The sequence below is a fragment of the Ammodytes marinus genome, assembly GCF_949987685.1.
Source record: "Ammodytes marinus genome assembly, chromosome: 2".
NCBI lineage: Eukaryota > Metazoa > Chordata > Actinopteri > Uranoscopiformes > Ammodytidae > Ammodytes > Ammodytes marinus.
Genome location: NC_137231.1, coordinates 17,740,871 through 17,768,084, shown reverse-complemented (window position 1 = coordinate 17,768,084; position 27,214 = coordinate 17,740,871). Strand labels below are relative to the sequence as shown.

General features: G+C 40.8%; 3 protein-coding genes across 8 annotated transcripts; 2 read left to right on the top strand and 1 right to left on the bottom strand.

Annotated features, from left to right (window-relative positions):
• Window positions 1–433: 433 nt before the first annotated feature.
• Window positions 434–15,344, top strand: git2a (G protein-coupled receptor kinase interacting ArfGAP 2a). 4 transcript variants are annotated; one of them, XM_080043030.1, is made up of 20 exons: window positions 434–797; window positions 3,607–3,740; window positions 4,031–4,143; window positions 4,308–4,413; window positions 4,528–4,614; window positions 4,729–4,859; window positions 4,969–5,063; window positions 5,332–5,377; window positions 5,850–5,898; window positions 5,989–6,061; window positions 6,204–6,301; window positions 6,410–6,521; window positions 6,848–6,990; window positions 7,113–7,262; window positions 9,116–9,364; window positions 10,501–10,590; window positions 12,022–12,104; window positions 12,280–12,471; window positions 13,614–13,677; window positions 14,055–15,344. In XM_080043030.1, exons 1-20 carry the CDS (start codon window positions 746–748, stop codon window positions 14,265–14,267), a joined length of 2,280 nt encoding a protein of 759 aa, XP_079899156.1. In that variant the 5' UTR covers window positions 434–745; the 3' UTR covers window positions 14,268–15,344. The 4 variants fall into 4 exon arrangements, with proteins under 4 accessions (XP_079899156.1, XP_079899155.1, XP_079899158.1 ...); XM_080043029.1 differs by having other exon boundaries at window positions 5,847–5,898; XM_080043032.1 differs by lacking the exon at window positions 9,116–9,364 and having other exon boundaries at window positions 5,847–5,898.
• A 184-nt stretch (window positions 15,345–15,528) lies between these two features.
• Window positions 15,529–19,718, bottom strand: tchp (trichoplein, keratin filament binding). Of its 3 annotated transcripts, none has more exons than XM_080043082.1 (13): window positions 19,573–19,718; window positions 19,080–19,265; window positions 18,364–18,574; window positions 18,209–18,265; window positions 17,798–17,866; window positions 17,289–17,462; window positions 17,074–17,186; window positions 16,912–16,978; window positions 16,642–16,814; window positions 16,468–16,549; window positions 16,197–16,382; window positions 15,968–16,111; window positions 15,529–15,853 (listed from the first exon to the last, which is right to left on the bottom strand). In XM_080043082.1, the coding sequence occupies exons 2-13, from the start codon at window positions 19,259–19,261 to the stop codon at window positions 15,821–15,823; spliced, it is 1,491 nt and encodes a 496-aa protein (XP_079899208.1). In that variant the 5' UTR covers window positions 19,262–19,265; window positions 19,573–19,718; the 3' UTR covers window positions 15,529–15,820. The 3 variants fall into 3 exon arrangements, with proteins under 3 accessions (XP_079899208.1, XP_079899207.1, XP_079899209.1); XM_080043081.1 differs by having other exon boundaries at window positions 19,577–19,718; XM_080043083.1 differs by lacking the exon at window positions 19,080–19,265 and having other exon boundaries at window positions 19,577–19,718.
• A 3,475-nt stretch (window positions 19,719–23,193) lies between these two features.
• gltpa (glycolipid transfer protein a) lies at window positions 23,194–26,804 on the top strand (the record flags this gene model as incomplete). Its single annotated transcript, XM_080043156.1, has 6 exons — window positions 23,194–23,281; window positions 23,517–23,646; window positions 25,950–26,008; window positions 26,092–26,225; window positions 26,345–26,495; window positions 26,622–26,804. Exons 2-6 carry the CDS (start codon window positions 23,544–23,546, stop codon window positions 26,802–26,804), a joined length of 630 nt encoding a protein of 209 aa, XP_079899282.1. The 5' UTR covers window positions 23,194–23,281; window positions 23,517–23,543.
• Window positions 26,805–27,214: the final 410 nt, after the last annotated feature.

Here is a 27,214-nt window from a genome sequence, read left to right as displayed (position 1 = left end):
TGCTATTTGATATATTGCACAAAAGTCATATTTTTAAAAAGTTTTAGAAGAGGACCTCGAATTATTGTAAATCCAGTAAATGCCGTTTTATAAACGTATTTATGTGTACCGTGCGGCCCGTGCCACGAAGGTGCATAGATCAAACTCATCTCCTTCGTTCGTATTTTTTGCCCTTCTCTTAGTCTGCCAGGTTGTTTATCGCCCAAACCCACAACAAACTAAACCAAATACTTTGTTTATAATAAGATGTTATATATAGCTTTAAAGAAAAAAAACTGCGTCACGGTTTGAATGTGTTCATCCTAGTCAAAGACACAGAAAGGGGCTCTTGATGATGCTGATGGTGAGAAGTTTGCTTCCTGAGAGGCTTAATCCTGGGCATAGTGTTATTTATCATAGGTAACAGTCGCAGCTGCCGCTGGGAAAGCTGTTGCCTACTCCGTCCAGACGACCGTCCAGACTGAAGAGTTGACTACCAAATGGGAACAGGCTAGTCAACCAGGTGCTAACTTTCAGGCAGTAGTGTACCTAACTCCTGTGGGGGTTAGGGTTAGAATAGTTGTATCGCAAAACGAAGAGCTAGCAACAGCTCAATGAAAAAGCAGGTCGCTGTTTTTTTTAAATACATAATTAGCACAGTCTTGCTAACGCGGAAGGCATCCCTACAGAGTAATCAATGGTTAGCATAACGTAACGGACATACCAGTGTGCTCATTTTTAAAGGCATTTTCCTCCTGCGTGAAGGATGTCTAAACGCCTGCGAAACACTGAGCTCTGCGCTGACTGCAATGTCCCAGGTAAGCACATTCACACCATTGTTTTAGCTGTTTGACGTCATTTATTCACACTGTCGTTTGGTCCTCTCAAACTTACTACTAACAAAATTTTACACTTCACTCTTCCGGATTAAAGCGGATTATCAATGCTGGCCCATGCTGCTGTCTTCTGTTCACTTAGATCTGTGGTGTGTACGGTTGCTCTGATCGGGTCAAGTTGTTAGTGTTGCCGACAGGTCCATGGGTTGAAGATGCAATTAGAACAGCAGCAGCTGTCTTTTTAACTGTTTCCATCCGGTGCTTCTTTCTTAAACAATCAAGAAGGCTCTTTTAATGTGTGTCAATGTAATTGCACATTTGTTGGCAGGTTTGCCAACAAATGTGCAAGTAAATGCAAGTAAATAAACAGTGTATATTTGAAATAATGTCTCGTTTATATAGAAGTTTCCAGCATATGTATAACAGTGTACTAATCCATTATGACATCTCATGTTAGAGCAGCAGGAACATTCTCTGTAGAGATCTCTGCCATCTCTAAAGTACAACTGGGATGGCTGCATCATTCATAGGCAGACAATGGGAACAGTGGTCTCCTTGTTGAACGTCAATAACTGTGTGTTTGAGATGAGGAATAACTGAATGAAAGGACTCTTAATGGTTGAGCATTTTTCCTCAACTGATCCCAACTGTGAATTATAAAAATAAGAGTCGTTAAGATATTGATAGGTGAAAATGTGTCGCAAAATTAAAATGTTCACATCCTAAAGCCAAATCTGCACCATCTGCAGTGTTTGGCAGCATATCAGTCATTCCAGGACTTGTACTGAAGAAAACTCAATCTCGTGCGTGCCCATTATATGAAATCAGACTCAAAGCAATACCAGCATCTTCTTACAGAGATCTGTTTGCTCTAAATAGCATAAGGAATGACAAAAAAAAAAATTGAATTAAGCTTTTACAATCAAATGTTTCTGTGAAAGCCGAACAAGTATGAGTACCATTGTGTGTGAGCTAAATTGTTTTAGAAGTTCCATGTATATAGAAATGACGCAATGTTTTTCAGCAGGCACAGGAAGCAAAACAGGATGCTGTGCAAATTTACCGCATGCTTTCAATGCAGAAGAGATTTTTTGGTTTCTTCCTCTATTGTGTCACCATAATACTCTGTAAATGTGGTATACTGTAGGAGTAGTATGTCAAATGTTAAAAAAAAAGTAAATAACTGTTTTATTACCTTTTTTTAAAATCCAGAAAAACAATAACAAGAATGTTAATATACAGTATGACTTGATATTTAGTACCTCGTCATTGTAACTACTAGTTATACCCTGCTGGTCTCCACAGCAGCTGGCCTGGATTGCCCTTCCAAGCGACTGTTACCAGTTGTTGTTGGGTGTGAATATTTTTAGACTTTCAAGATGTGGTATTAAATTTAGCAGCACTTGTCGAGGAAAGGGTAAAATAGGCACGTCAGCACCGTCTCTCAGGGTCTCTGTGGGGAGTTAGTACGGAGGAAAGCGGGGACCAGGTGCCAGAATTTGACCAGCAAACCCCTGCAGCTGTTCCTCCTACACCTCAGCTGCCTCTAAGACATTTACAGTCATATCTGCCCATCCTGTCACAGTGCCAGCCACTTAATCACATTAGCAGTTTGTTGGCCATCAGAGCATCACATGAATTATAAGTATTTTTGGGCGTTCAGAGGAGTCCATGGTTTAAATGCCAGACGTCGCAACTCATTTGTATGAGAAGAGGTTTGCTCAATAGGTCAGGGTTAAGTAAACATTATGCCTGGGTCACAGTGTTTTAAGTGCGCTCTGCCTCAATGTCTAATACCATACATTTTCTTAATGTGCGGCACTAAAATTCGCGATATTATTTGACTGGTTTTTGACTATGTGGTAAATGAGGAAGCTGCTCTGTTACACAGCGATAAGGTTGAGGTGCTTCAACCTAGGACTGCTATAGTCTTCACTTCCTTTCTACACACTGCATGTTTGCCTTCAGCTTCATCTAGTGTCAAGAAGACCTTAAATGTTCAACGTGGCTGAATTGTTACTTCCCACTTTTTTCTTCCTGTGACTTGAAAGACTCCCTGAAGGCATGTTGTATTACTAAAAGTTTAAACAATGGTCAAAAACTCAAAACCTAACACTGTGTTCACTGTTCATGTTACATTAGTGCTTCCAATGGTCTGAGCTGGACCATAAGACTCAAAGGACTCTGGTGCTTTTCCTCATTGTAAAAAAATAAGTGTTTTAAAAGTGTGTTTTTAGGCCCTGGATTAGTACACAGTTGGTGCTCTACTGAGTATTTCCGGCAGCAGGACGGTGAATGCGGTATTAACTCAAAATTGACTACAATACCCAAGTTTATCTAGTAAACAAGTACAACAGTGATGCATTTTTATTTTCCTTTTTGGGAAATGGTTATTATCAGGATTCAGCTTTTTGTTGGTTTTGGTCATTTTCTGGGATTTTTTGAAACAAGAAAAAGGTACAATATTCCTAGCCTTATCCTTTGGGCGCCTGTCGGCAACACCTTTAACACCATGGGTTCTCATGGTCCTGTCAGTGAGAAAAGCAGAAAAAATAAGAAGTGGGGTGCTAATAACTAACATTAACATCACATGTATTTGAATAATGCTTCTGAGCATGAAAAGAGGAGATGACAGACACCTTTTCAGTCTGACTACGGCAGGTACAGCAAATACAACCTGTGAGAGCCCAGGGATACAATATTGTACTTTGAGCTCCTCCTCAATGGTTCATCAGTTCATCAATCACTGTGAGCATCCTGGTTTAAGTTGTGGTTTTCCCTCTCCTATCAGAGCCTCACTGGGCCTCGGTGAATAGGGGTGTGTTGATTTGCGACGAGTGCTGCAGCGTTCACCGGAGTCTGGGCAGACACAGCTCACAAGTCCGCCACCTGACGCATACACCATGGCCTACTACGCAGCTACAGGTAATAATCCTTATTAACTGTGTAAAAGCTATGTATCTTCTATGCTTTCATCTGTAAAATTGGTGCAGCTTTTTGTAGTTTTTAGTGCCAAAAGTAAAAATGAATTTAGCAGGCCTCTATCGTTGCTCAAGATAAATCTGTTGTGCATCAGATCCCACTGAGGTATATTGATTTTGGTACAAATATAGAAAGTGTTTGTCCAGGAAGTGAACCGTTAACAGCCAGTCAGCATTCTACTGTGTGAATCAATGGGACGCATTTTACAGGTTCTCTTTTCATTTCAACCCCAGATGGTTCAGACATTATACAGCAATGGTGCAAATTCAATATGGGAGCATTCTCTACTGGACCCTGCGTCGGTGATGAGTGGAAAACGCAAAGCCAACCCTCAGGACAAACTGCAGTGAGTCATTATAGTGTGAAAATTAGCGCTTTAGTAATTTAGGAGTGTTAATTTAATTAAAAAATCACAAAGATTGTTTAACTTCCAACTTCATGTTCATGTCACTGATTGATTTATCGCCTCTTTGTCGGTTTGAATCTCCATGTTTCATGTTGTCCCAAAAGCCCAAACAAATCCGAGTTTATAAGAGCCAAATATCAAATGCTGGCATTTGTACATCGCATGCCTTGCCGGGAGGATGACAGCTTGACAGCCAAAGATTTAAGCAAGGTGAGGAGAAATAGCTGCCCACCCTGATTGGCAGAAAAACTAAAAACACATGCACAAATCTGATTTTTTTTAATCTATTTACAGTTATAGTTTTATTTTAATTTTTTTCCCCAGCAACTTCACTCAAGTGTACGCACTGGGAACCTCGAGACTTGTTTGAGGTTGCTATCCCTGGGAGCACAGGCCAACTTTTTCCACCCTGTAAGATCTGCTGTATATGCAAACCAGACATTTTATTTATACATTTACTTGTTTTACTTCTTTTGACTCTTTAAGATCATACTGTTTTTTTCATGCTAATCAACGTCCCTCTAGGAAAAAGGAAACACTCCTTTGCATGTAGCTGCAAAGGCAGGACAAGTATCTCAGGCTGAACTATTAACTGTTTATGGGGCCGATCCAGGAGCGCCTGACAGCAATGGCAAAACCCCCATTGACTTTGCAAGGTTTGCATCTTTTTATCATTTAATCATTAACACTAAATATTATGGGCATTTAGTGCCAACCCTTGAATTATTAAATAGTGTTATTTATTTTTGTAACGTGCCTTTGCAGGGAAGCGAGCCACCACGACCTGGCAGACAGATTGGTGGAGGTTCAGTATGAACTTACTGATCGACTGGCATTCTACCTTTGTGGGAGAAAGCCAGGTGTGCAGTGAGAGATATCTTCAAATAAATTAACTGTGTGTTTAAAAATGATAAGGCCAAATAATATTGTTCATGTGAAAGATATTGTGATAGCTATGTGGCACTCCAAAGCAGATAAAAACAACTACAGCTCATTGCATTTGATTAACTTTGTCGATAGCATTATGTTGTCTATATAAACCCCGCTTTAAAGAAAGTGTTGACATTTCCCATAAGTATTGATGATGTTGTTGGCAGTTATCCACAACATTCTCCTCGTTCCTTTCAGATCATAAAAGCGGACAGCATTTCATTGTTCCTCAGATGGCTGACAGGTAAGAAAGTGTATGCTGTCAACATGATGTAAGTTGTTATGAAGTGATTTGTCTTTTAAATTAACGTGAGTGAAAAACTGAAATCCAGCCAATAACCTAAGCACGGCAAGGCGGATGTTCATGGTTGTATTTTTTGTTCTGAGGCCTGTTTGGACATGCTGCTGTTGAGATCTCTGCAGCTATCTGGGATCTATGTTTGAGGAAACAGACCCAGTGAAGCAGTTAACATTCCCCGCCAAATATCTCTAAATGCTTCAAACGACATTAATTCCAAGCAAGCAGAACTATATACAAGTATACGATCATTATACTTTATCAATTGATATGATACATTTGATCTATTTTTTCAATTGCTTTCTTTGGATGGATTAGGAACATGTAAGTATTCCTCAGAATAAATAGTGCATTTTATGCGACTTGAGAGATCCATCAGCACGTCTTTATGAAAGTTTTCTGTTTTTTTTTCTAGCAGTATAGATTTATCAGAACTGGCCAAGGCGGCAAAGAAGAAACTGCAGTGTGTAAGTATTTCACCAAGTCGCTGTACTAGGCTCTTTTTCTCCATTTACTCCAATGTGACAAAAGTGTCATTTTCCCCTATTTCCATGCAGCTCATCAATCACCTATTCGAGGAGCTGGCCATGGATGTGTACGATGAGGTGGACAGACGAGAGACTGACGCTGGTAAAGTAGAAATCATCCAGTAAAACTCTGTAGTGACTTTTCTCCTCACACGGATACTTCAGAACCTTCACCGGTGTTGCAGCTATATGCGCATCTCAAAAACCAGATGCCATTAATCTCACTCTCATGCTTCTATTTGTAGTGTGGTTGGCTACACAGAATCACAGCACGCTGGTGACGGAGACCACTGTGGTGCCTTTCCTTCCTGTCAATCCAGAGTACTCATCAACCAGAAATCAGGCAAGCCCACTTCACAGGACCCCCCCCCCCCCCATGCAAAAACACTTAAAAGTTTTCCTCCTGCACACATTTAGGACTGATCGGAATATTCTTTGTTTTCTTGTTCAGGGTCGACAGAAGCTTGCAAGATTTAATGCACATGAATTTGCCACTCTGGTGATCGATATATTGAGTGACGCTAAGCGCAGACAACAAGGGAATTCCATAGCCAGCCCCAAAGGTCAGCATCTTGTTCATCATTCATTTCTTAAAGGTGGAGTCAGCAATTCTAGAGAATGCTTTTTGTCAAAATCAGTGAATATCTCCTCACGATCCGCTACCTGTCCTGTGTGTGTGTACACTGAAAAAGAAAATCCAGTGTTAATACACAGCCTAGGCTCTGTAAACAGGCATGTTGCTAGCTACGGTGGGTGGCCTTTGTTTACATCGCCTTTGTTTACATACCAGTTTACAGAGCCTCACACCCACTACAGACGGGAAGTGGATCTCACTGACATAGCCGTGATGCACAGATACACAGTAACGATTTGTATCTGCTCATTCCAGACAATGTTGAGTTCATCCTGAAGAGTGTGTCGGTCAGGCACTGCAACGATAGCCAGGACAACGACCAGCCTGACTACGACAGCGTGGCTTCTGACGAGGATACAGATCAAGAGCTCCCTTCGAGCAAAGGAGATAGGACCAAGGTACCGTGGCCTCACTTTCACAAATGAAGACCTCTCCTCCTCCCCGCCCCCTGAAAGAGACCCGGCCTCTCTCTAGGTGCCCTTTTTCCCCATTTTAGTTTTTTAACCCCTCTCTCCAACAGAGCGTGGACTCTGACCAATCAGACGGCCCCATTACTATGCAAGACTTCTTGGAGGTGAAGAACGCGCTCTCCGCCTCCGAGGCCAAGATCCACCACCTCATGAGAGCCAACAACAACCTGAGCGACGAGCTGAGGCTGATGCAGAAAAAGGTATCCACCGCGCTCCACCAATAAGATCACTAACACCCGGGGGGGCCGGAATGAGGGGGGGCCACAGTGGTCAGCAGAGCTCTTCTCCTGCCCGGCGTGATCTCTCTCTCTCTCTCCGGTGTGGAGGACCCGGCCTGTGGGTTGTTATAATGATGTTGGAGCTATCCGAAACAGGAATGCCCCATTTAAAGATAAGGCTGCTGCGACACCCTGCTGGTCCGCCCTCTGCTTTGGCCAGCATGTTTGATTTCTACTGGAGTTTTTACATTTTGTTCACCCTGTTTATTTTGATGATAAGAAAGACACCCTCCAATTAATAACAATTAACCCCACCCCCCCATATTTGGTGAAAAGTAAAGTTAATGCAATACCGTCTTATGTCACTAACAAGCATGTTTAAAGACAAAGCATGAAGACAAAGGTATTGAATCCCTTGAGAGCACATAGTCACTAACTGAAATTGTATGCATGTGCCTTGCTTCATCATCACACATATACTGTGTTCAATGAGTAGAAATGTTTTAGTACTTCTGGATTTTATTGTTTGACATGTTTTTTTTGTAAGTGGTCACATTTCATAGAAGGCATACTGCTCAGCAGATACAAACCTGGAAGACTGCAACTCCACACTGACAATTTATAGAAGTGACAATGTTTAGTTTGAGATTCTGCACAAATGTTTGCAGCGTGCTTCAACTCAGGAATGACAATGATGGTATTTGGCCACAGATGTTTCTAAGCATGTTTAGAGCTTTTCTTTTTGTTAGAAAATGAACCCCTGTCAGTGAGAGTGATTTTTTTTTCTTATGTTGAAATTGCTTTAATTTGACTGTTTGGTACACTGGACACTCCCTTGCGTTAGACATAAAGCACTGTAGTGTGCTGTACTGTTTTTGATGATGTGATTTTGTTTTGTTTTAGCCTACGTTTAATCAGATTCCCAAAAGAGATCACATTCAGATGCAGATGTTACGAGGAAAACAGGAAATGTGGTTCAGCAAGACATAATGAAGCACAAGAGTAGTCACAAGATGGTGTGAATTTAGTTTTCCTTTATCTTCATTTGGAATGACAGCCTTCACTAAACATGACCCGTCAGTTGTTATGGATTAAGTTACTAATTGAAACTCAAGATCTACAATTTTATTTGCACTAAATGCTAGTAGTTGCTAAAATTAAGAACAGTATTTCTTACCATCCTGATTTTGTTAATTCTTGGATGCCTCTTATCTTCTCATAATTCTTCAGTCAATCCGTCTGTACTGTGGCTACATCTTTGACTTAAACTGCACCTCTGTTGCTAACCTGTGCAACAACCTTTTGCTTGCCTATCTATCACCTGCTTATTGTTTTTTTTAGACCAAGAGAAAATACTTCCATAAAGTAAAAAAGAAAAAATCATGTTATTCCTATGACATTAGGAGGTTCGGCCACAACCCCATTGATGTTCCACCTAATGGATTTTGAAATAAATCACAAGATGATTTACCATAAATACTTGAACTTAAGTAAGCACTAGCAGCATTCTGTAATCCATTGACGTTTTTTTAAGGGCAGTATCTAAATATTAACTGAACTTTCTTTATCTTGGTAATAACAAAAATTCAAAGGGTAAATTCTCAGATTTTATAACCACAAAGATGTGTTTATTTGCTGCCAAATGAAAACCCCGGCAGAATGAAATGACTTTAAGCATGCTGGCAAAGCATCAAAGCATGACATATATTATCTTGAGGAACAATGGGATGAAAGCTGTGATTGTTGTGCTGTAAACATAGAGTGGCTCAGAGCAGGGAAACACAGCTTGCTTTGCTGAGAGCGCCTCTTAGTGTGTTGCTGACCGTCTCTTCCAGCTGCACTCTCTGCAAAGCGAGAACATCTCTCTCAGGCGGCAGGTCACAACCACTATCTATCAGGTCCCCAGCGCTTCAGACTACCCTCACCCCTCCAGCCCCTCTGCCCTCAAACGCCGGCAGTCTGCGCAGTCCAGTCGGCCCATGTCTATGTATGAGACCGGCTCAGGCCTGAAGCCCTTTCTCCCTAAAGGGGAAAGTCCCTACCCAGAGGATGGTATTCCCACCCTGCAACCCTTCCCACCTCATGTAAGTAAGACCTGTTCCCTGCTCTCCTTTTGCCATTTCCTCTCCACTGCCTTGATTCCACCATTTTCCCTCACGTTCTTCACCCTGTCTGCAAGCCTTTCTCTTCCCCCCCTTCATTTTTTTTGTTTTTTACCTCCTCATACGCCACTGGGTAGTTTTTTGCAGCATCAAAAACAGTCATCAAAAAGACACAGCCACTCACATCTGATCTTGTCCAAATAGATATTCAAACAATCATTATCCTGCATACAGTATATCTGTTGTTTACTGGAGTGCTCTTGTTTGTGGGACCACACGTAGTTGTACAGGCAGTAGATGCTGTTATCATGATAGGTTTGTACTGTGTTTTATGTTGATGAAGCATTAAAACTACCATACAAATAATCCTGTGTTTTTGTAATGCATGATAATTCCACACACTCTCTATATATCTCACCTGTTTAGATTATTTCATTGGTATAAATGAGTTAACAATGAAGTTGAATTTGAGTATATGGTGGTGGATGGATTAACTCATTTTTCCTTCCAGGACACTGATCTCTGTAAGGAAATGTTTATGAGCTCAGAGAATACATTCAGAAAGATGATCTGCAAAAAACAACTAAACTCATCAAAGTTGTCTACATATTATTTTAAGTTAACCCCTCTTCAATAATAGAATTTGATAATCCTGAACTAAGAGGTCATAGTCATTGCACAGATACAGTTTTCCCTCAACTACATTCTCATTTAGCAGGATCTGATCAAAGGTGGAGTCATCAATTCTGGAGAATGCTTGTAGTAAAACACTTGGTGAAAATCTCCTCACAATCTGCTACCTGTCCGTACTGTGTGCGCTGAAAATTATAAAATACAGCCCATGCAAACTGGTATGCAAATAAAGGGTGTGTTAACAAACACTGGATTTCTTCTGCCAACACACAGTTGGGACAGATTGTGAGAAGACATTCCCTGATATTGACAAAGTGTTTTGACAACAAACATTTTCCCGAATCGCTGACTCCACCTTTAAGCCACAATTGGCTTGAACAGACTTTTGGGACAAAATCAGCCTTTTTTTTTAGTTTGTATAAACTTTTTCTCTTTTAATTTAAGGAATCGTTGTCCTTAAAGTGTCATTTGAACCCTGTCTTTAGAAGGAAAGGGCCGCTTATGTGAACACCTCTTCATCCCTCCCCTCATTTCCATCCACCCTGTCTTGGTCGAAGGACGAAAGTGCTCAAAAGGTTAAGTACATCCTCACTCGGCCCCACATGTTGTGGGACGCAGCAAATCCCCTTGGAGCTCTTAACTGCTCCAACTTCTCTCTCCCCTCCCTCACCTTTCTCTGTCCTCCATATGCCGCACTGCTGCATGAGCCACACCTCCGCAGATACCTACCTCCACCGGCATCATTCTCATTTTCAGCGCTAAACAACTGAAATTGTGTGGTCTTGTAAGGCAAAACCTCTTGCCTGATCGCCGTTCTGTTTATGATGCAGCACCTGCAAATTTTAAAGCTGTCCTTTGATCCAGAAACCTATATAGCGGGTGATGATGCAAGAAGTTTGATTGCACAAAGTTTATCAGTGGTGTTAGCCACCTGTCTATTAAAAAAACATAGCGAACCAGCAGAATCGCTCTTGTTAAATCTATTTTATACCTATGGAGAGTAGTTAAACTCATCATGTTTTTCCATTTCAAACACTCAGTGAGCAGTCCCCGTTAACCCGGTCTCTAACAAAAAGCTTGGCCCTTTTGCACAGTTGGTTTCCAACAGCATGCTCTCACTTCCTCTGGTAACACACAAACACTGTGCTGATCCTGAAGTGGTTTGCAGCCTGAAAAGATGTATCCTCTGTAAAGGCAGAACAAAGATCTCTATCTGAACATGCATTCGCCGATCGCATTTCCTGAGGCAAGTGTATGTGTGCTACATTGTGCCCCTGCATACAGGAGGAGGACTTTGATTGGATGTTGGGACAGAGATTGAAAAGGTTTGAACAATGCTCTGTGTGGCTCGAGTGCATTTGTTTGTCTCTGCTTCCTGTTTATAAATGCAGCTTTCAGTCTGATAGTGAATCTGATCTGAATTAAGTTATGCTGCAGAGAATCGTATCCTGTGCAAAGATAAGGCTTTGCTATTTTGTGTGAAACACTAAATAGCTGTGTTGTGTTTGATTTAGTTTAATTTAAGAATTCATCAGAATCCGGACTTCCTCTCCTAAAACAATGACACTCTGAGTTGTCCTTCCACATAGTTTTTCTGTGTGTTCTGGCCACGCATCCTCACCTTCAGGAGACACATTTAATGATGAAACTGATTTCACGCTGATGTGAATTAACTATCCGAGCTCTGCATAATCTGTTTTTACTAACCTTATATTGAATGCTATAAATTGTTCATTATGTGCTTTTGCTTCACAGCTTTATTGGCTTGTTTCATTCAGAGCCCTGCTCATCCGCTTTCACTTGTTTGTGCTCCAATTTGTCATACAAGGAACAGAAAGGGGAGCATTTCCAACATACGTCCCTTTTATTTGTCCATGAATTTGACATGTAGCTTTAAAATTGTGACTGCACCACAGCTGTTTCTGGTTTAAATCATCAGCACCGTGGGATGTCTTACCCTGAGACACAGTTGTCAGTGTCTTTGCCTTTTCTTTTCCTCCTTCCAGGCCTCAAAGTTAGAGAAGCAAAGCAGCATGCCGGAAAGTGACTATGAGAACACGTTCAATGATTCGGAGATGGATGATTCGGGGTAAGAGCATTACCCAGATTGATGGTTTGTGCTATTTGTCGAGGCTACGACAATAAGACTGGCTCCTAATTACAGTTTAAAGTGGTATTTTTTTTAAAACTGAAATAAACAGGTGTTTTGAGATTGCTGAGATGTTGGCAGTCAACATGATTTATCTGGAATTTGCGACTTTCAGTTTGAGCAGGAGAGGGAGGCTGAGGAACAGTGGCTGGCTGGGGGAGGGCACTTCCATCCCTGAGCTGGATGATATGGAGATGGAGCCAGACCCCGCGCTGCCCAGCACAGAAGACGTCATCCGCAAGACTGAGCAGATCACCAAGAATATCCAAGAGCTGCTGAGAGCTGCTCAGGAGAACAAACATGACAGGTCAGAGTCTGAAGGGACAAGCATCCTTCTTTATCATTTTAGGATCTGTTTTACTTTTATTTGCTTCTATTTTAAACCCTAAGTTCCTCTTACATTCATCAGTATATTCAGTTATGTTTAGTTGCGTTTATCGCCTATCATTTCCCGTTTTTGTCTGCCATCTTCCCCCTCATTCTACTTCCACCCTGCTCCTCTGTCTTCATGTTGTTTTTGTTGACTCGGTCCCCCTTCCCTGTGAGCAGACCATGTGAGCGTGAAGGTGTGCGTCGGCTCAGGCACAGTCTAGGATGTTTCAGCACTCTGGTGCCCTGGGCCGAGAAGGCCTCCACTCCTCTGCAGCCACTCAGCCTGCGCTCCCCTGACCCCACCTCCTGGTACTCTGGCCTCTGTCCCTGCCTCCCAGGCACACTTTTCTTTTCCTCTCCCTCACACAGTTTTTGCATTGCGCTTTTGCTTCCATCTCACCTGATAACAAGCTATTCCCTTTTTCTTTGATGTGCTACTGAATGTTTCTACTTTAAAACTTTCTTTTTTCTCTCACAACAAAAAGTTGAATTACGTATGCACTGACTTGCTTTTAATATATACAGTAGGTGACAGTGTTTTTGACATAACACATTTTTCAGGTGTTGTTTCTACCAGGAAGCCACATTTTGTAATACACAAATGAATAATGCTTAACATGTCAGTTAAATAGCATGTTCTGCTACTTGATGTAAACCCACTGTTGAAGATGTTAACGCACGGTGTTTTGTGAATACTACACATTACCTTACTCAGGAAATGGTCTTGCATCTAAACCTTAATGAACATTAGTGGCATTTATTTTCGGTTACATTAAACGGATGCTTGCACTTAACATGGACCAAAAAGAGCTATCTACTAGCCTACAAGTGTCACCGTCAACTACTGGCTTTGCATGCGTACTACACCGATTTCGTCCCGTTTTCCGAAACTATGTGCATGATGAAAGTTTTCAAAACAATTGCTTCTGAACTCGGAAACTTTTGAAAACGTAAAGGGAAAATCTTTCAGTTTTCACATTATAAACCGGGCCTAAAAGCTTTTGGTTAGTAGATATTTGATCCATTAATGTTTCTAACAATACATTGAACTAATCGACAAATCTCCTCTCCTCACAGCTTCATACCCTGCTCAGAAAGAATACATGTGGCTGTAACAGAAATGGCTGCCCTCTTTCCCAAGGTATGTAAACAAATGTTTTATATATTTTGCTTGGAGAGAATGGATCAGACAGACAGGACGTTTTTTTATTTGCCATTTGAAGGTTTTACAAGCAAGTGCCCAAGGTCTAAATAAAGCAGTATATTCAGTGGTGACAGTTTCTGATGGATTATTGTTATTTAGTATAATTACAACCCAATGGATTGCTCCCAAATATGTACATTTTTGGTAGTAAATATCATTCTATTTTAAGTGTCTTTTAAAAATAGAGTAAAGTAGTTTCTGGCCAGATTCAGTTCGGGGCCAGGCCAGCAGAGTTCAATGTAAATCTGCACTAAACTGCCTCTGTTTGTTGACACTTTCCACTAGTATTAAGATATTTAAACCTTCTTCTTTAGAGGCCACGCTCAGAGAGTGTGAGAGGCTCTCTGCGCCTGTTGACTTCCAGTGCGTACCGGCTTCAGGGCGAGTGCAAGAAGGCGGTGCCTTCGGAAGGCTGCCCAGGACCGGACATGCAGCTGGTCACCCAGCAGGTCATCCAATGTGCTTATGACATTGCCAAGGCAGCCAAGCAGCTAGTCACCATCACCACAAAGGAGAATACCAACTAACAGCACTTACAAGGCTTCAAACCGTCAGCATCTCAATTTTTTTTCTAATATACATTTTTAATGTTTATGTTGGTTTGTTTTTTTGTATTTGTGGTATATGCATGCATTCGTTTTTTATTTATGAATAAATATTTGAAGCAAATTCTGCACAAAAGCTGAGTGTTTAGGGAAAATGTCAGCAACTTTACCCAGCTGCCCTTGGTTTTACTAGCTGTTAGAACCTAGCTGTAGCACCATTTCTGTTAAGGGAAAATAAGATCTTGTACAAATCTAGCACCTAGCAGGCCTGGGAACTTTAAGGGCTTCTAGATTTCTCTAAAAGTTACAGTAAAACTAGCTCTGTTACAAATAATCTTTGAATCAGTCTTTAACAGATAAGCACAGAACACTAAATCTACATGTTGATATCGGTAAATGTCCGAAGCCAGACATGGATGCTGAAAAGCCATAAATCCATGTCATTGAATGCTAATGCTAACACTTTTGTACAACTAAAGGAGCCCTCATTAATTGCACTGTACAAGCTTCATCATACTGAAAAGTGCAAGCTTCAAAAACAAATACAGTTAATTTAACTTAGCTCTGCAATACTAATGCGTGTTGCTTCAAAATATAAGCTATTTATAAAGTCCCCCACACCCACTGTCCAAGTGTAATCCAATCAGTGCACTTATTGGAGCTATTTATGTTTGCCCATTTGTTAAGTCAGTAAATGCAAACAACACTTGTTTTCAGGGGTGGAGTTGGATTCTTTACCATTACATTGCCAAGATGTTGTTGTGTTAAACTAAAGTGAGTCGCTGTGTTTCTGAAAGGCACCACACTGTGTTGTATGTGTGCCATTGCAATGTCAGTGATGATATTCAGAGCTAATAGCCATATTGCCTGTATGTCCATGTTTTTTGGTGTTCTGTTCCATTGCTACTAGTTTTGTATTTAATGTGCAAAATATGGGATAGAACTCTAGATGTCTCCAGTGTAACTGTGCAGCCCAGCATTCATCCTCATCCGGTGTTTCATAGTTCATTTTCATTTTGAAACATGATCAGGATATTTTCCCTATATGTGCTTGAACAGAGTCAGTCTAGGGATGTATGTGATGCAGCTGTTAAGTTGCCCTTTGAAAAAAAATATTTAAATAATCTAAATAAACTTAATTTATAACTATAGCCTGTTGTGGTTTGCCATATTTAGCATGCATCATGTTTCACTTCTTGTTTCCTTCTCACAAAATACTGATTTGACTTGATTTGATTGGAAAAGTTTAATAAAAAAACTGTCTATAAATTCAGGATATAAAATATACAACTCTAAAAGTGCAAAATCAAACCATTGCTTCTCCTCTACATATGCAAAAAACAGCATTTAAATATTAACAACATGGCACAATATACAGCCTCATAACCAACATGAATGCCTAAATCTTTAAAAAGGCATTTGAGGATAAGTTCACTTTTTTTGGTAACAAAAAATAGCGAAACTATCATTTTAAGCTAATCAGATGTAGAAAAATATACGTCAAATTCTGTTTTGATTTCAGTCTTGCAGGTTGGTCATGTCCAAGCTGATCGAGGTCTTCTGTGAATCTGAAACGGAACAGTTTTCAAGCATGTTTTAACATTAAAGAAGCATTTTTATATTTGGAATAAGCACAATTAGAATCATTTAATTGTCGTGCAGATGGACATGAATCTTTTTACCTTCTCCTGGTAGCCTCTCTCTGCCATCCTCTGCATCTCCAGCCTCAGCCCTTCCTCCTGGATTCGTTGAGCCTCCCTCTCCTCCTCGTCCTGCTGCTCTATCCTGCGCTCCTTCTCCCACTGCTGCTGGCGCTGCTGCTCCACCTACACATACACACAAATGACTTTAGGCTGATGCTTTGACTATGATTGGCGTTGGAAAATACAAAGCACTGCATTGTGTGCCAACCTGATCATCTATCTCTTGCATGCGTGCGGTCTTGCGGCCCTCTTCTTTCACTGTCTCCTGGTGTCTGATCTGCCTCTCCAGCTCCAGCTCCTGGATCAGCTCCTCTCGTCTCCTCAGGGATTCCTCTTGAGCCTTCTGGTTCGTCTGCACCTTAAGCTCCAACTGCTGCTGTCTCCCCGCGAGCACCTTCACAAGAAGAAGAAAGCAAAGCTTTTTTTTTAGGATCATTGTCATACATTTTGAAGGACACTTTTGTTTGAAACCAATTCACCTCTTGCATAAGCCGCTCTCTGGCTTTCCTCTCCTTCTCCCACTGCGCTTCTCGTTTCTCCCACATGCGTTGAGCCTGTTCTCTGAAATGCACATTGTCACATTGATTTGTATTCAAGGAGGAGCAGAAGTCCCCTTACAGTGGAGTTGGAGCTTTCTGAATATCTGTGCTCACCTGTGTAGGATGTCAAACTCAGCCTCCCTCTCCTTCTCCAACTGAAGCTGCTCCTCGATCACGCGTTTCATCCAGGCGGCATCAGCGACGGCCCTTTCCTTCCGTTCAGTCTCCACCCTCCTGTCCTCCTGCTGTCCTTCCAGCAACGCTGCCAGGATTTTACGGTCGGCCTCCTGGCGGACACAGAGGAATTAATGGGAAGTGTTAAAGACAAGCAGGTTTACATGTAGAAAAATATAATGTTTCCAAAGAGGGTGAAGTAAGACTAACCAGTTGCTCCTGCACTTGCTGCGCTCTCCTCTTCAGCTGAGCACGGTATTGACGGGTCAGGAAATGCCTGGTGGCACACACATGCAATGAACCTCCTGCCTCACCAGAATAGAGTATTATCTCACTTGTGATCAGGTATGTGCAGAAAGAGCTTGCCCTTACCCCATCTCAGACTTCTTTCGCCTTTCCTCCACCTTTCTCCTTTCCTCCTCCAAGTTCTCCAGCTCCCAATGTTTCTTAAGCAGCACCTCCTGCTCTTTCTTTAGACGAGTTGCCTGAGATAGAAAAAAAATGCTTTCAAAAATGCATCTGAAACGCCTATAATTTTTTGGTAAAAAATTCTAACTAATAATGAATTCAAATGATAAGGTCCTTACCTCTTCCTCCCTCAGCTTCAGTTCTTCCATCTGTTTGCGAAGATCTTCTGCCCTCTTCCGCTCTTCTGCAAACTTCTCCTCGTCCGCTTGCTTCATCCTCTCCAGAGCCTCTCTTCGGGTCCTCTCGTACTCATTTTCAAAGTGTCTCTTCTCTTCCTTCTCTGCCACATTTTGCTGTGTGTTTACAGAGATGGGTTACTTACAAAAGGTGCACAATCTTAATTATGTACCAGGTTGAAGGGATTGAACCGAGTAGATCTCAGACTTGATACTGTGCTCACAGATGACATGAGCACCGTTTAATTAAACATTGATTTGTTACATAAATAATTTAAAGGATAGTGATTTGTCATCACTGGCTTGACAGAGGTGAAACTTAAGAGAACTAGACATTATTTTCACTATTTGATTTGAATGTAATTGTATTGTACAGTACACCAACTCCTCACAAGTGTAACAAAGGACCTTAAGGTCAAAAATACTAATATTAAAACACTTGAATGTCTTACCTGTTTCCTCTCAGACATCTGCTCCTGCCATTGGCCGACAACATGATCTTTATGTAATGATGACTCAACCTGTGGACAGATTAAAAGAGCGACTAGTGACATAGAAGAGACAGAGATACTGATGAACTTGACCTTAAGTGGAAGGGATACCAGAACACTTTATTCAACACTGGACTCAGGTTAACAAGAAAGTCATGGAATATCCACATCACAAGTCCTATTAGTTTCCAGATCAAGTGGATGTCTTGAAAAAAAAAGTGTCCGTTTCCTCAACTTGCGGAGCTCATCGGACGCACAGGATTGTCACAAGATTCCTCAGGCCCATTTATCACTTCATCGACCAGCCAGCCTTTAAGGTAAGATATATGGCAACTTGTCACTATTTGCATCAATAGTTTAAACTTAGTTCACCTCTCGCAATTCTCGGTTGTTTTTCTTCCAGTGTTCCGTAAGCAGCTCTTGTGCAAGCTAGGTATAAAAAAAGAAGAAAGAAATGATATTATACAGCGACAGTAGAGAACCATGAAACATCACTGAGAAACAGCCAACCAATTCAATATAACTACCTTCTTTCTTCTCTCCTCTTTCGCTGTACGAAGCTCATCCGTTTTTTGCTGAAACTGTCTTGACAATGTTCTCCGGTCAGGGATGACTTCCCTGAGCTCCGCCTCAAGACGGTTTTGCTCCTCTTGAAGCATGGCCCTGAGCCGATTTCTACGCTGCTCCAGGCTGGCCTTCTTTTCCTCCTGTAGCTGCTGTTCGTGGTATGCTGACATACTGACAACACAGAAAGAAAAATGACTTGGCTTATATGTCTCTGGTATATTTCCCTGCTGATGAAGAACATACTAGAGACAAAATACTCCAAGATTATATCTGAATGGTCAGTGTCTTTTTATCATTCACACATTAGAACACACATAATGTCACTGCAAATGTATGGAGAATACATGGTGTTAAGGGAAGACACACTGATATTCTGTATACCCGCAGTATAATCAACAAGCAACTACATGCTGAAAGAGAGGGAGTGACACTATCACTTTCAGTATACAATTATGATGTTTGTATAGGATGATCAACCTCTTTATTCATGAATGTACTTTTTGTTGTTATGTATGCCCTCTGTCCTCAGCAAAAGAGTTGCTACACTTCCGATTGTTCTACCTAATTCTATTGTTTGTCTGGAGTTGTTAGTAAAATCGTGTGTTATGTACTCATTTGGATAGCTGTCGTTTGGTCTGGCTGTGCCTGTGCGAGACTATCATGTGGATGAAATTACCTCTTCTGGTAGGAGTTTCTGGAGCTCCACGCCGCCTGTTTCTCGCTGCGGACGTTCTCCTCTCTAAAGTACCGGGCATGCTGCTCCCACTGACTCCGCCAACGGGACTCCTGCTCCCGCTGCCGGGCCAGCTGTCCCGCCCAAACCCGGGCCCGGCTGGGCGCATGGGTTGGCAGAGCCATAGACCTGAACAGTAATTACTTTAGTTGGTTAATCCAAACTAATGCCGCGTGTTTCATAATTGATTAGTTACCCGGTCAACTCAACTCCGTCTACAACCCGAACACTACCATCCATGTACTGAAGGCCATACCTTCACACAAAACCAGTACATCCAGTTAACCGAGTGTGTTATACGAGCTATAGGCCACGAACGTTTATCATATAAGAAGAAGAAAGAAATAAACAATTCAAAACAATGTGAACAAAGCTTTTATGTTAAACCGCTAGCTACGTATAGAAGGAGCGTTATAGCTCGTTAAATAATACATACTCACACTTGTGGTGATAAATGTGGTTGCCTTATCTTGGTGTTTGTTGAAATCAGTCGAAGTTTTTCATTTTTACAAGGACTCGTCTTTATTTAACCCGATTTAACCCCCCCAGTATGCCTTAGTTACCAACACACTTCCTAGTTACTCCCACGCTACGGGATGAAGTAAGGGTCGAAATTGCTCGGATAATGAAAACGCGAAACGTATATCTTTCAAAATTCATACAAAGGAGTTGTTGTCTTTCGTTTGGTTTGTTTGTTGGTTTTTGAGCATCCTCATTTCCTACTTTTAGTTTTCAATATGATTAATAATATGTTTGACAACTTATATAGACCTAGTTTTATTTTAATTTCAAGAAGAATGAAAACGTCTAATAAGCCTATAACCTACTAGGCCTACTACCAGAGCAGTACTGACATTGTTCAGTGACAGTCACGAGTAGGCTATTGATAATTCTGTGACCATACACTTATTTCTCCCCTAGTTATTCTGGCCTTTTGGAGAAATTAAAACCAATATTGCCTAAATAAATTAAGGCCTAATTACCTATAGGCCAGGGGTGACCACACTTGTTCAGCTTGTGAGCTACTTTTAAAATGACGAAGTCAAGATGATCTAGGCTACCTACTTTAAAAATGCAAAACAAATTTGGCCCTGGGGCTTGGGAGGTTTCGCAGGCCCCCTGAGTGGCCGTCCCACAACACAAAATGTGTAATATTTCTTTCAATTAATAAACAAATCATTTTAAGGTAGGAAAGTATTTCTCACAGGAATTTGGCAGACTGTGGTGGGGTCTCAGGCCCTTATAGGGGGCCGGGGCCATGACCCCCGGAAGAAAAATGTGAACCTTTTAAAGTCAAATGTATCAATCTGGTGCATTTTGAGAAGAAAACTAAGGCTTAATCAGCTGTGTCCTATGTGAGCTATTTAGTACTATTTTCTGGAATAATTTGGAGACACAGAATTACCAAAAAGCAGAAAGAAAAAATGTACAGGTTTAAAAAATCTCTCTGTGAAGTCTTTTTTTGTTTTTGTTTTTTAATACAGTATAGCTCAATATAGGCCCCTGATCTTCGTAGCCACGAACAATGTAATTTAAAAAATAGGGTGAATTTGGGTAATCTGGGACACCTAAACTCAAATGTGTTTATTTCCTTTTCTATCAAAGTTTTGTCAAAACATTTTTTACTACAGGTTGAGCATGAATGTCACGCAACTGAAATGATAGGACTTAATGGGGGGATGTCACAGGAAGAGGCAGGGCACTTATCAAACAGAAGCTTCCCTGAGAATTTCAAGAATGGGTCAGTGACAGGATTCTGATCAATTTAATGTTAAGGACTAAACATTTTATAAATAACGCATGTTCTTGATTTTTTTTTAAATTATGTTGTGATTAGTTCAAGCAACCAAATATGCAATAATATGTTGAATATGTGTTTTTCAACCATTTTGTTGCTGTCCCAGATTATCAAATATGATTGATAATCTGGGACAGCATGGTTTGGCTAATCTGGGACAGTCATTTAAATGATCCAAATGGGAACAAATATGCATTTACAGTGCTTAAAGGCCTACTTCACCGGTTTGAATATGAAGGTGTATTGAATTCTGAGATCCTATGTTAGCCTGGTCCAACCAGACCATCGTACTTCATTTCATTTGTACAGAAGGTCTGGCAGTGCTGTAATTGGCAAACGTTCACTCACTTGGAGGCGGGTGTCTGTCGAAGTTTAAAACTATTGGATCTGCCCAGTGCCACTCTGGATTAGCCAACCAATCGCATCACGTTTGGTCGTCACGTGTGTCATGAGCCGGCTTTTGACGGTGCGTTCCAGTTGGACAGGAAACTCGGAAATTTCCGACTTCACTACATATTGTAGTCTATGAATCTAGCAACAGTAACTTGTTAGAGCCTAACGTTTAGTTATTTGGACGAGAAAGGTTTTAGGCGTCCATACTTTCGCGAGCAGATGCACTGGAACACAGACAGGTCGGAACTCGGAACTACCAAGTCGGAAATCTCCTTCTTCCGAGTATAAAGGAACGCAGCATTCAACTGAGCCACTCGCTCTGTTCGCTGATTGGACACTCAGAAATCTGATTCGAGCAGGATCCCACTGATACACCCCATCACCAGACTGACTACTGAAGGGAAAATGAAATTTGGGCGGAAGTAGGTAGGCGGGCGGAGCCAGGCTAATCCTATGTAGTATAAATGTGCGATTTTTTTTTAAATCGGTTCATCCTAGCCTGAGAAAAGGCAGAAAGAGTGTTTTTTTAACCCTATATTTCTCTTTCTCGTGACATCACAGAAAGAGAAATATAGGGTTAAAAAAAAACTTACTTTGTAAATATTACTGTGATGTCTTTTACTGTGACATCACAGTAATATTTACAAAGTAAGTTTTTCTTTAACTACTAGTGCAAAGTACAATACAATATCTTATCTCCATAAAATATATAAAAATATATGACCTATTGACTTAATTGAATGTATTAGGCCTACAGAATAGAATGGCCCCACAATGTCAGGAAAAGCGAGCACGACTGAAAGACAATGTTTTGAATTAATTCACATGGTAGATCAGTTCATCAAGTGTACAATGTAGCCTATTTGACTTATTCAGCTTTCATTGTGTAATTTTTCCACAATGGTTTTATAGGACTTGTTGATATTGAGGCTGAACTGCAGAAAATAAGGTGATTTAGGCTTTTTTTTAAAAGGTGTATACAACTGTCCCAGATTACAATGTCACCTGTCCCAGATGATCAAATTTAGGCAGAATATTTAATTTGGCACAAATAACAGGTGTGGCATGTCTCTTCTTGGTATCATATCTAAAATAAAATTATTCTAGTGTTGTAGAAAACATTTTAGGGATTTCAGAAATATATGTGTTAATATTAGGCCTATGTTTAAGATAAGATATTGCAATAGGTCGCTAAAGTCAAAATTGCGAAAAACGTGGGGGCCTATAATGAGCCAGTCAATTGTTTATTTTCTTAAATAACATTGTTTGGGGCCTTCAAATATTAGGAGACAATAGCAAGTAAAAAAAAGTGGGGGGGTTTTATCTAGCCTACCCACAATGCCTTTGCGATGACCGGTAGATCGACCTTATGGGCACCCCTGCTATAGGCCTATAGGCGTATTATTGTTTTTCTTATTGTTAATATTATTAGCCTATATTTGGTGTGTTGTCTTTTTAGAATGAAAAAATAAACTATTGAATCAAAGATAGGCTATAATCTGGTTCCACACCTTTCAATCTTCGGCTAGCCTATATTTTGTCAGGATTGAATTAGGCCTAGCCTAATAGGCCTACAATATAAAGGTAAAGATAAGTACAGATTTGTCTTTCTTTCTTTAATAAATAGGCCTAAGCCTAAATCGAATCAATACAGAGAAACTAAATGGTGAGTCAGTCTGAGTTGTATGGCCACACCCATGTAGGCCTATTATGACTGTAGCCTACATTTTGAGATTCCACGATTCACCATTAGTTGGCAGCAAAACAGCATGTGATCGAAAGCAGTGTCGTGTCAGCTGATTAGATCACATCAGCTGCCGCTCTTGTGTTTGTTATTTATGTCTGTTTGCCCGTGCGCCGTTAATCGGCCTTTTTACCCGACAGGGGGCGACGATGACCAGGATCTATCAGTAAGAAGACGATCACACAGGACAAGAGCTGCCAGCCTTAAAGGGTATTCCATCACTTTTCCTGCTGGGTTCAATGTAGGTGATTTGTGTGTGTGTGTGTGTGTGTGTGTGTGTGTGTGTGTGTGTGTGTGTGTGTGTGTGTGTGTGTGTGTGTGTGTGTGTGTGTGTGTGTGTGTGTGTGTGTCACACACACACACACACACACACACTCAAGCTTCTACTGGTGTCACTGTAAATCTGCAGGAGAGGGGTTCACAGCCTGTTGCTATATCATTTCAGTGGTAAGAGTGTGTGCGGACTATAGAGATGGCTCTGCTAATGGAGCACCAGTTCAGGCAGCTGCCTGCTGACAGACAGGTGGAAACAAGACCGTTTCTGGAGGCTGTGTCATACCTTCCACCCTTCTTTGGTAAGTGAAGATTTCCCCGTGTGACACAGTTTGTAGGTACCATGCACAGACGGTACTTGATAGTTATGTGGAAATAAATGTAAAAGCTCAAATGACTGAGAGAAAAGAGAGAGAGAGAAAAGGAGGCATAAAAGTGGTACTCATGTATAATCTAGCCTTTTTGTAGTTGTCAAAGGTGCACATTTACCAGCCGGATTGAAGGCATTGACTAAGAGATAATCATTTGTGTTAAGCATGTCAAATTCAGTGCAGTATAATTAAACCTCTTCTGACTGTTAAATTGGCGTAACATACACACTAATGCAACATTTTATCAGACAGAATGGCTCTGCAATGTACCTTTTTCCACTGCCCTGAATGTTACATGTATGATTCGTTCAACTTTGATTAAAGACAAACATGTTGCTGTAGGTGAAATCTGTCACAACACTTTTTTATCGAACCTAATGAAACGATGAAGCCCTTTCCAAATTATAATCTTTTTTGGATCCTATTTCTCTCTATCAAGCTGTCCACAATCCTTTGGCATGCATAATTTACTCCACTGGCCTGGATTTTTAAGTTGTGAAAATGATTAGTACGGTGTTGAGTTCCCCTTGCCCATTCACCAGCGGCATGGTGCGCCCGGGCATCTTTGTGTGACTTCATTCTGTATTAATATGCCAAAGGTCCTCCATTGAATTTGCCACGTGAAACCCTTGAGAGGAACCAAGTCTGATGTCAATATTAAGCTTTTTCCTCCTTGTCGCCATTGTTTTTCCTAAACCTATACATTTCTTGGCCAATTTTCCTACAAGCTATTCAAGTCCTGCACACTATCAAAGTGCACTTGCACAGGTGTTATAAATGATTTGTCTCTTCTTCATGGTTTCGTGGACTGCACTTCTTTACTCCCCTGCTAGGTTTACAGCTGTTTTAGCAGGACAACACCTCCTATTTTTATTATTTGAAGTGTAAGTAGTTTAATGTCCTCAGACAACTCCCAGCGTGGCTGTCTAAGGTCAACCTGAAAAGAGTCTAAGTAGCCAGAATAATTAACACCTGTGTGTGTTGAACGAGCCAAGAACTGAATAAATGATGCTGAGTCTTTTTTCATACGTGTTTATATATTCTAGTTTTATTTCAGTGTTCTTTAATAGTTACTTTTTTTCAATTTTTATTATTGCTTATTGTTTCCAGAGGCCCTGTGTGTTTGAAACAGAACTCTTGTGAACAGAGGGATAGATATAGAGACAAGGATGTCTCCCTGAAACAAGAGTGTTGTGGGGATGCGTCACATCAGCATTAAAGAGCTGACTTTGTCATGAGTAGTTTCCTCTAACAGCTAAGGAGCTGAAGGCTGTGTCTGTGGGTCTACCAGGAGCGCGTGTGGTCGGGACCCATTGTTCACTGCCCCGTCACTAAATACTCCTGTCCTCTAGTAGCCTAAATAAAGGACACCTCATGATAATACTGCAGTGATGAGTCAAACAGCAGTTGCTGGAAGTGCATGTGCCTTACCTGTCAGCATTGTAGTGTCATTGTGTGTTCCATGTATTCAACTTAACTCAACAACCCCTGGAAATCTTGTTTTACTCAATTCAAGTTTGTAAACCTCTCACTTTGCTGCAGTGATGTGTACTCCGTGACCCAGTGGCATCACTGTTGGGTGTGGTTACAGGTGCAACAGAGAACAGACCAATAGTTGCTTGGTCCAGTAACTTACTCAAGCTAAATCATACACAATGTAAATGAATTCAAATATTCAGATACTTTTATTTGCTCCACAATTTATTCAATTTGAAAAATTCTGAATGTCTTGTGCATCATTTTATATAATATTTTCATTTATTGTCCCTCTAATTCAGCCTGACGTTATAAATGCATGCATTTGAGTCTGGTGCTAAATTAGTTAAATAAATAAGGCTGTAATGGTCATGAGCTCTGTGCCCCAGTTTAATGTACAATGCATATCAGGATATTTGTGTAATAGTGGTTACTACGGAAACTGTGTCTTCTGCATGTTATAGATCATGTTATAAGCTTTAGCTATGCAGAAATCCAACTTGTTTTAGTCCATTTGCGAGACGAATATTAAGACATGTTCATGATTGCAGGTTTATAGAAACAATTTAACAATTTGTGATAATATCCATAAAAAGCCACACACTGTATATAGACCTGCATCAACTCAGGACTGAGGTTGGTGGTAACCACAGGTAGCTCTAAAGAATGCTGATGTCTCATAATGGCTAATTAGTTTTATTGAACATGTCCTATGTGTAAATTCTCAATCATACCCTGTGTAAATATTCCTTTCACAGACTGCCTTGGCTCCACCATTTTTGCACCAATAAAGGCTGACATCACTAGTAACATCACAGTAAGTATGAGTTAAATATGTTGATCTAGTCTTGAATTTCTCGGTAAAATTACATTAAAATATGCACTGTTTTACCCTAACAGAAAATCAAGGCAGTTTATGATACCAACCCCGGACGGTTCAAGACACTGCAGATGATCATGGAGGCGGAGAAGGAAATGCATGGAGCAGAATGGCCCAGAGTTGGAGCAACATTGGCTCTTATGTGGCTAAAAAGGTTTTGAGAAGTTTTACATTTCAGGTTTTATATTTTTGTTGAGTTTTGTGTATTCATTAAATGTGAACATGTTACTGCACCCGTAAATACTGCATGTGCACTTCTCCCTTTTCAACCAGGGCTCTACGTTTTATTCAAGTCTTCCTTCAGAGCCTGGCGGACGGGGAAAAGGACGAGAGCAACCCAAACCTCATTCGAGTCAATGTCACCAAAGCCTATGAAATAGCACTGAAAAAGTATCATGGCTGGTTTGTGCAGCAGCTATTCAAGGTGGGTTCAGAGTTTTTAACAAGAGCAGATGTACAGTAAGGCTGTGTTGTATTTGAAAAGAAATGTTCCACTAAGCATATAACGCATGGACATTTTTAGATCTGCCATTTGTATTTGCTCCTCTAGGCGGCTCTTTTTGCTACTCCATATAAGTCTGATTTTCTGAAGGCCCTCTCCAAGGGACGGGATGTCAAGGACGAGGATTGCTTGGAAAAAATCAGAAAATTCCTCGTTAACTTCACTGCCACCGTAGATGCTATTTATGATAAGTACAATAAGGTGAATGCTGATCTTGATTACAAAGTGTGACTGCAGGACGGTCCTCTTTCCACTGGCGATTCACTTAGTTTACAAATCATTTACACTTCTCGAGGTCATCTACCAGCTCACCGTGGGATTGTATTTATAATACACCAGATATTTGTGCACCTCTAATCCTCTTGTGCCTGTTATGGCTTCCTCAGTGTGCCTTTTTCTTACTGTTGTTTGTCTCTGGGGCAAAGACTTTGCTGAATCAAACTCTGTATCCCCCCCCCATTTTAAAAGTCATGTTTTTGTACGGGAAGCATGTCATATTTAAAAGCAGTATTTATAAAACAGTATTTGCCAGGTATTTGTGTGCATGATCATAAGCACCCACACACAGATAATTTTACTCTTCCAAGAATCAAAGTGCTCCTTACTCACAAACGTTTTCGAAACCAGGACTCTTAGAAAAA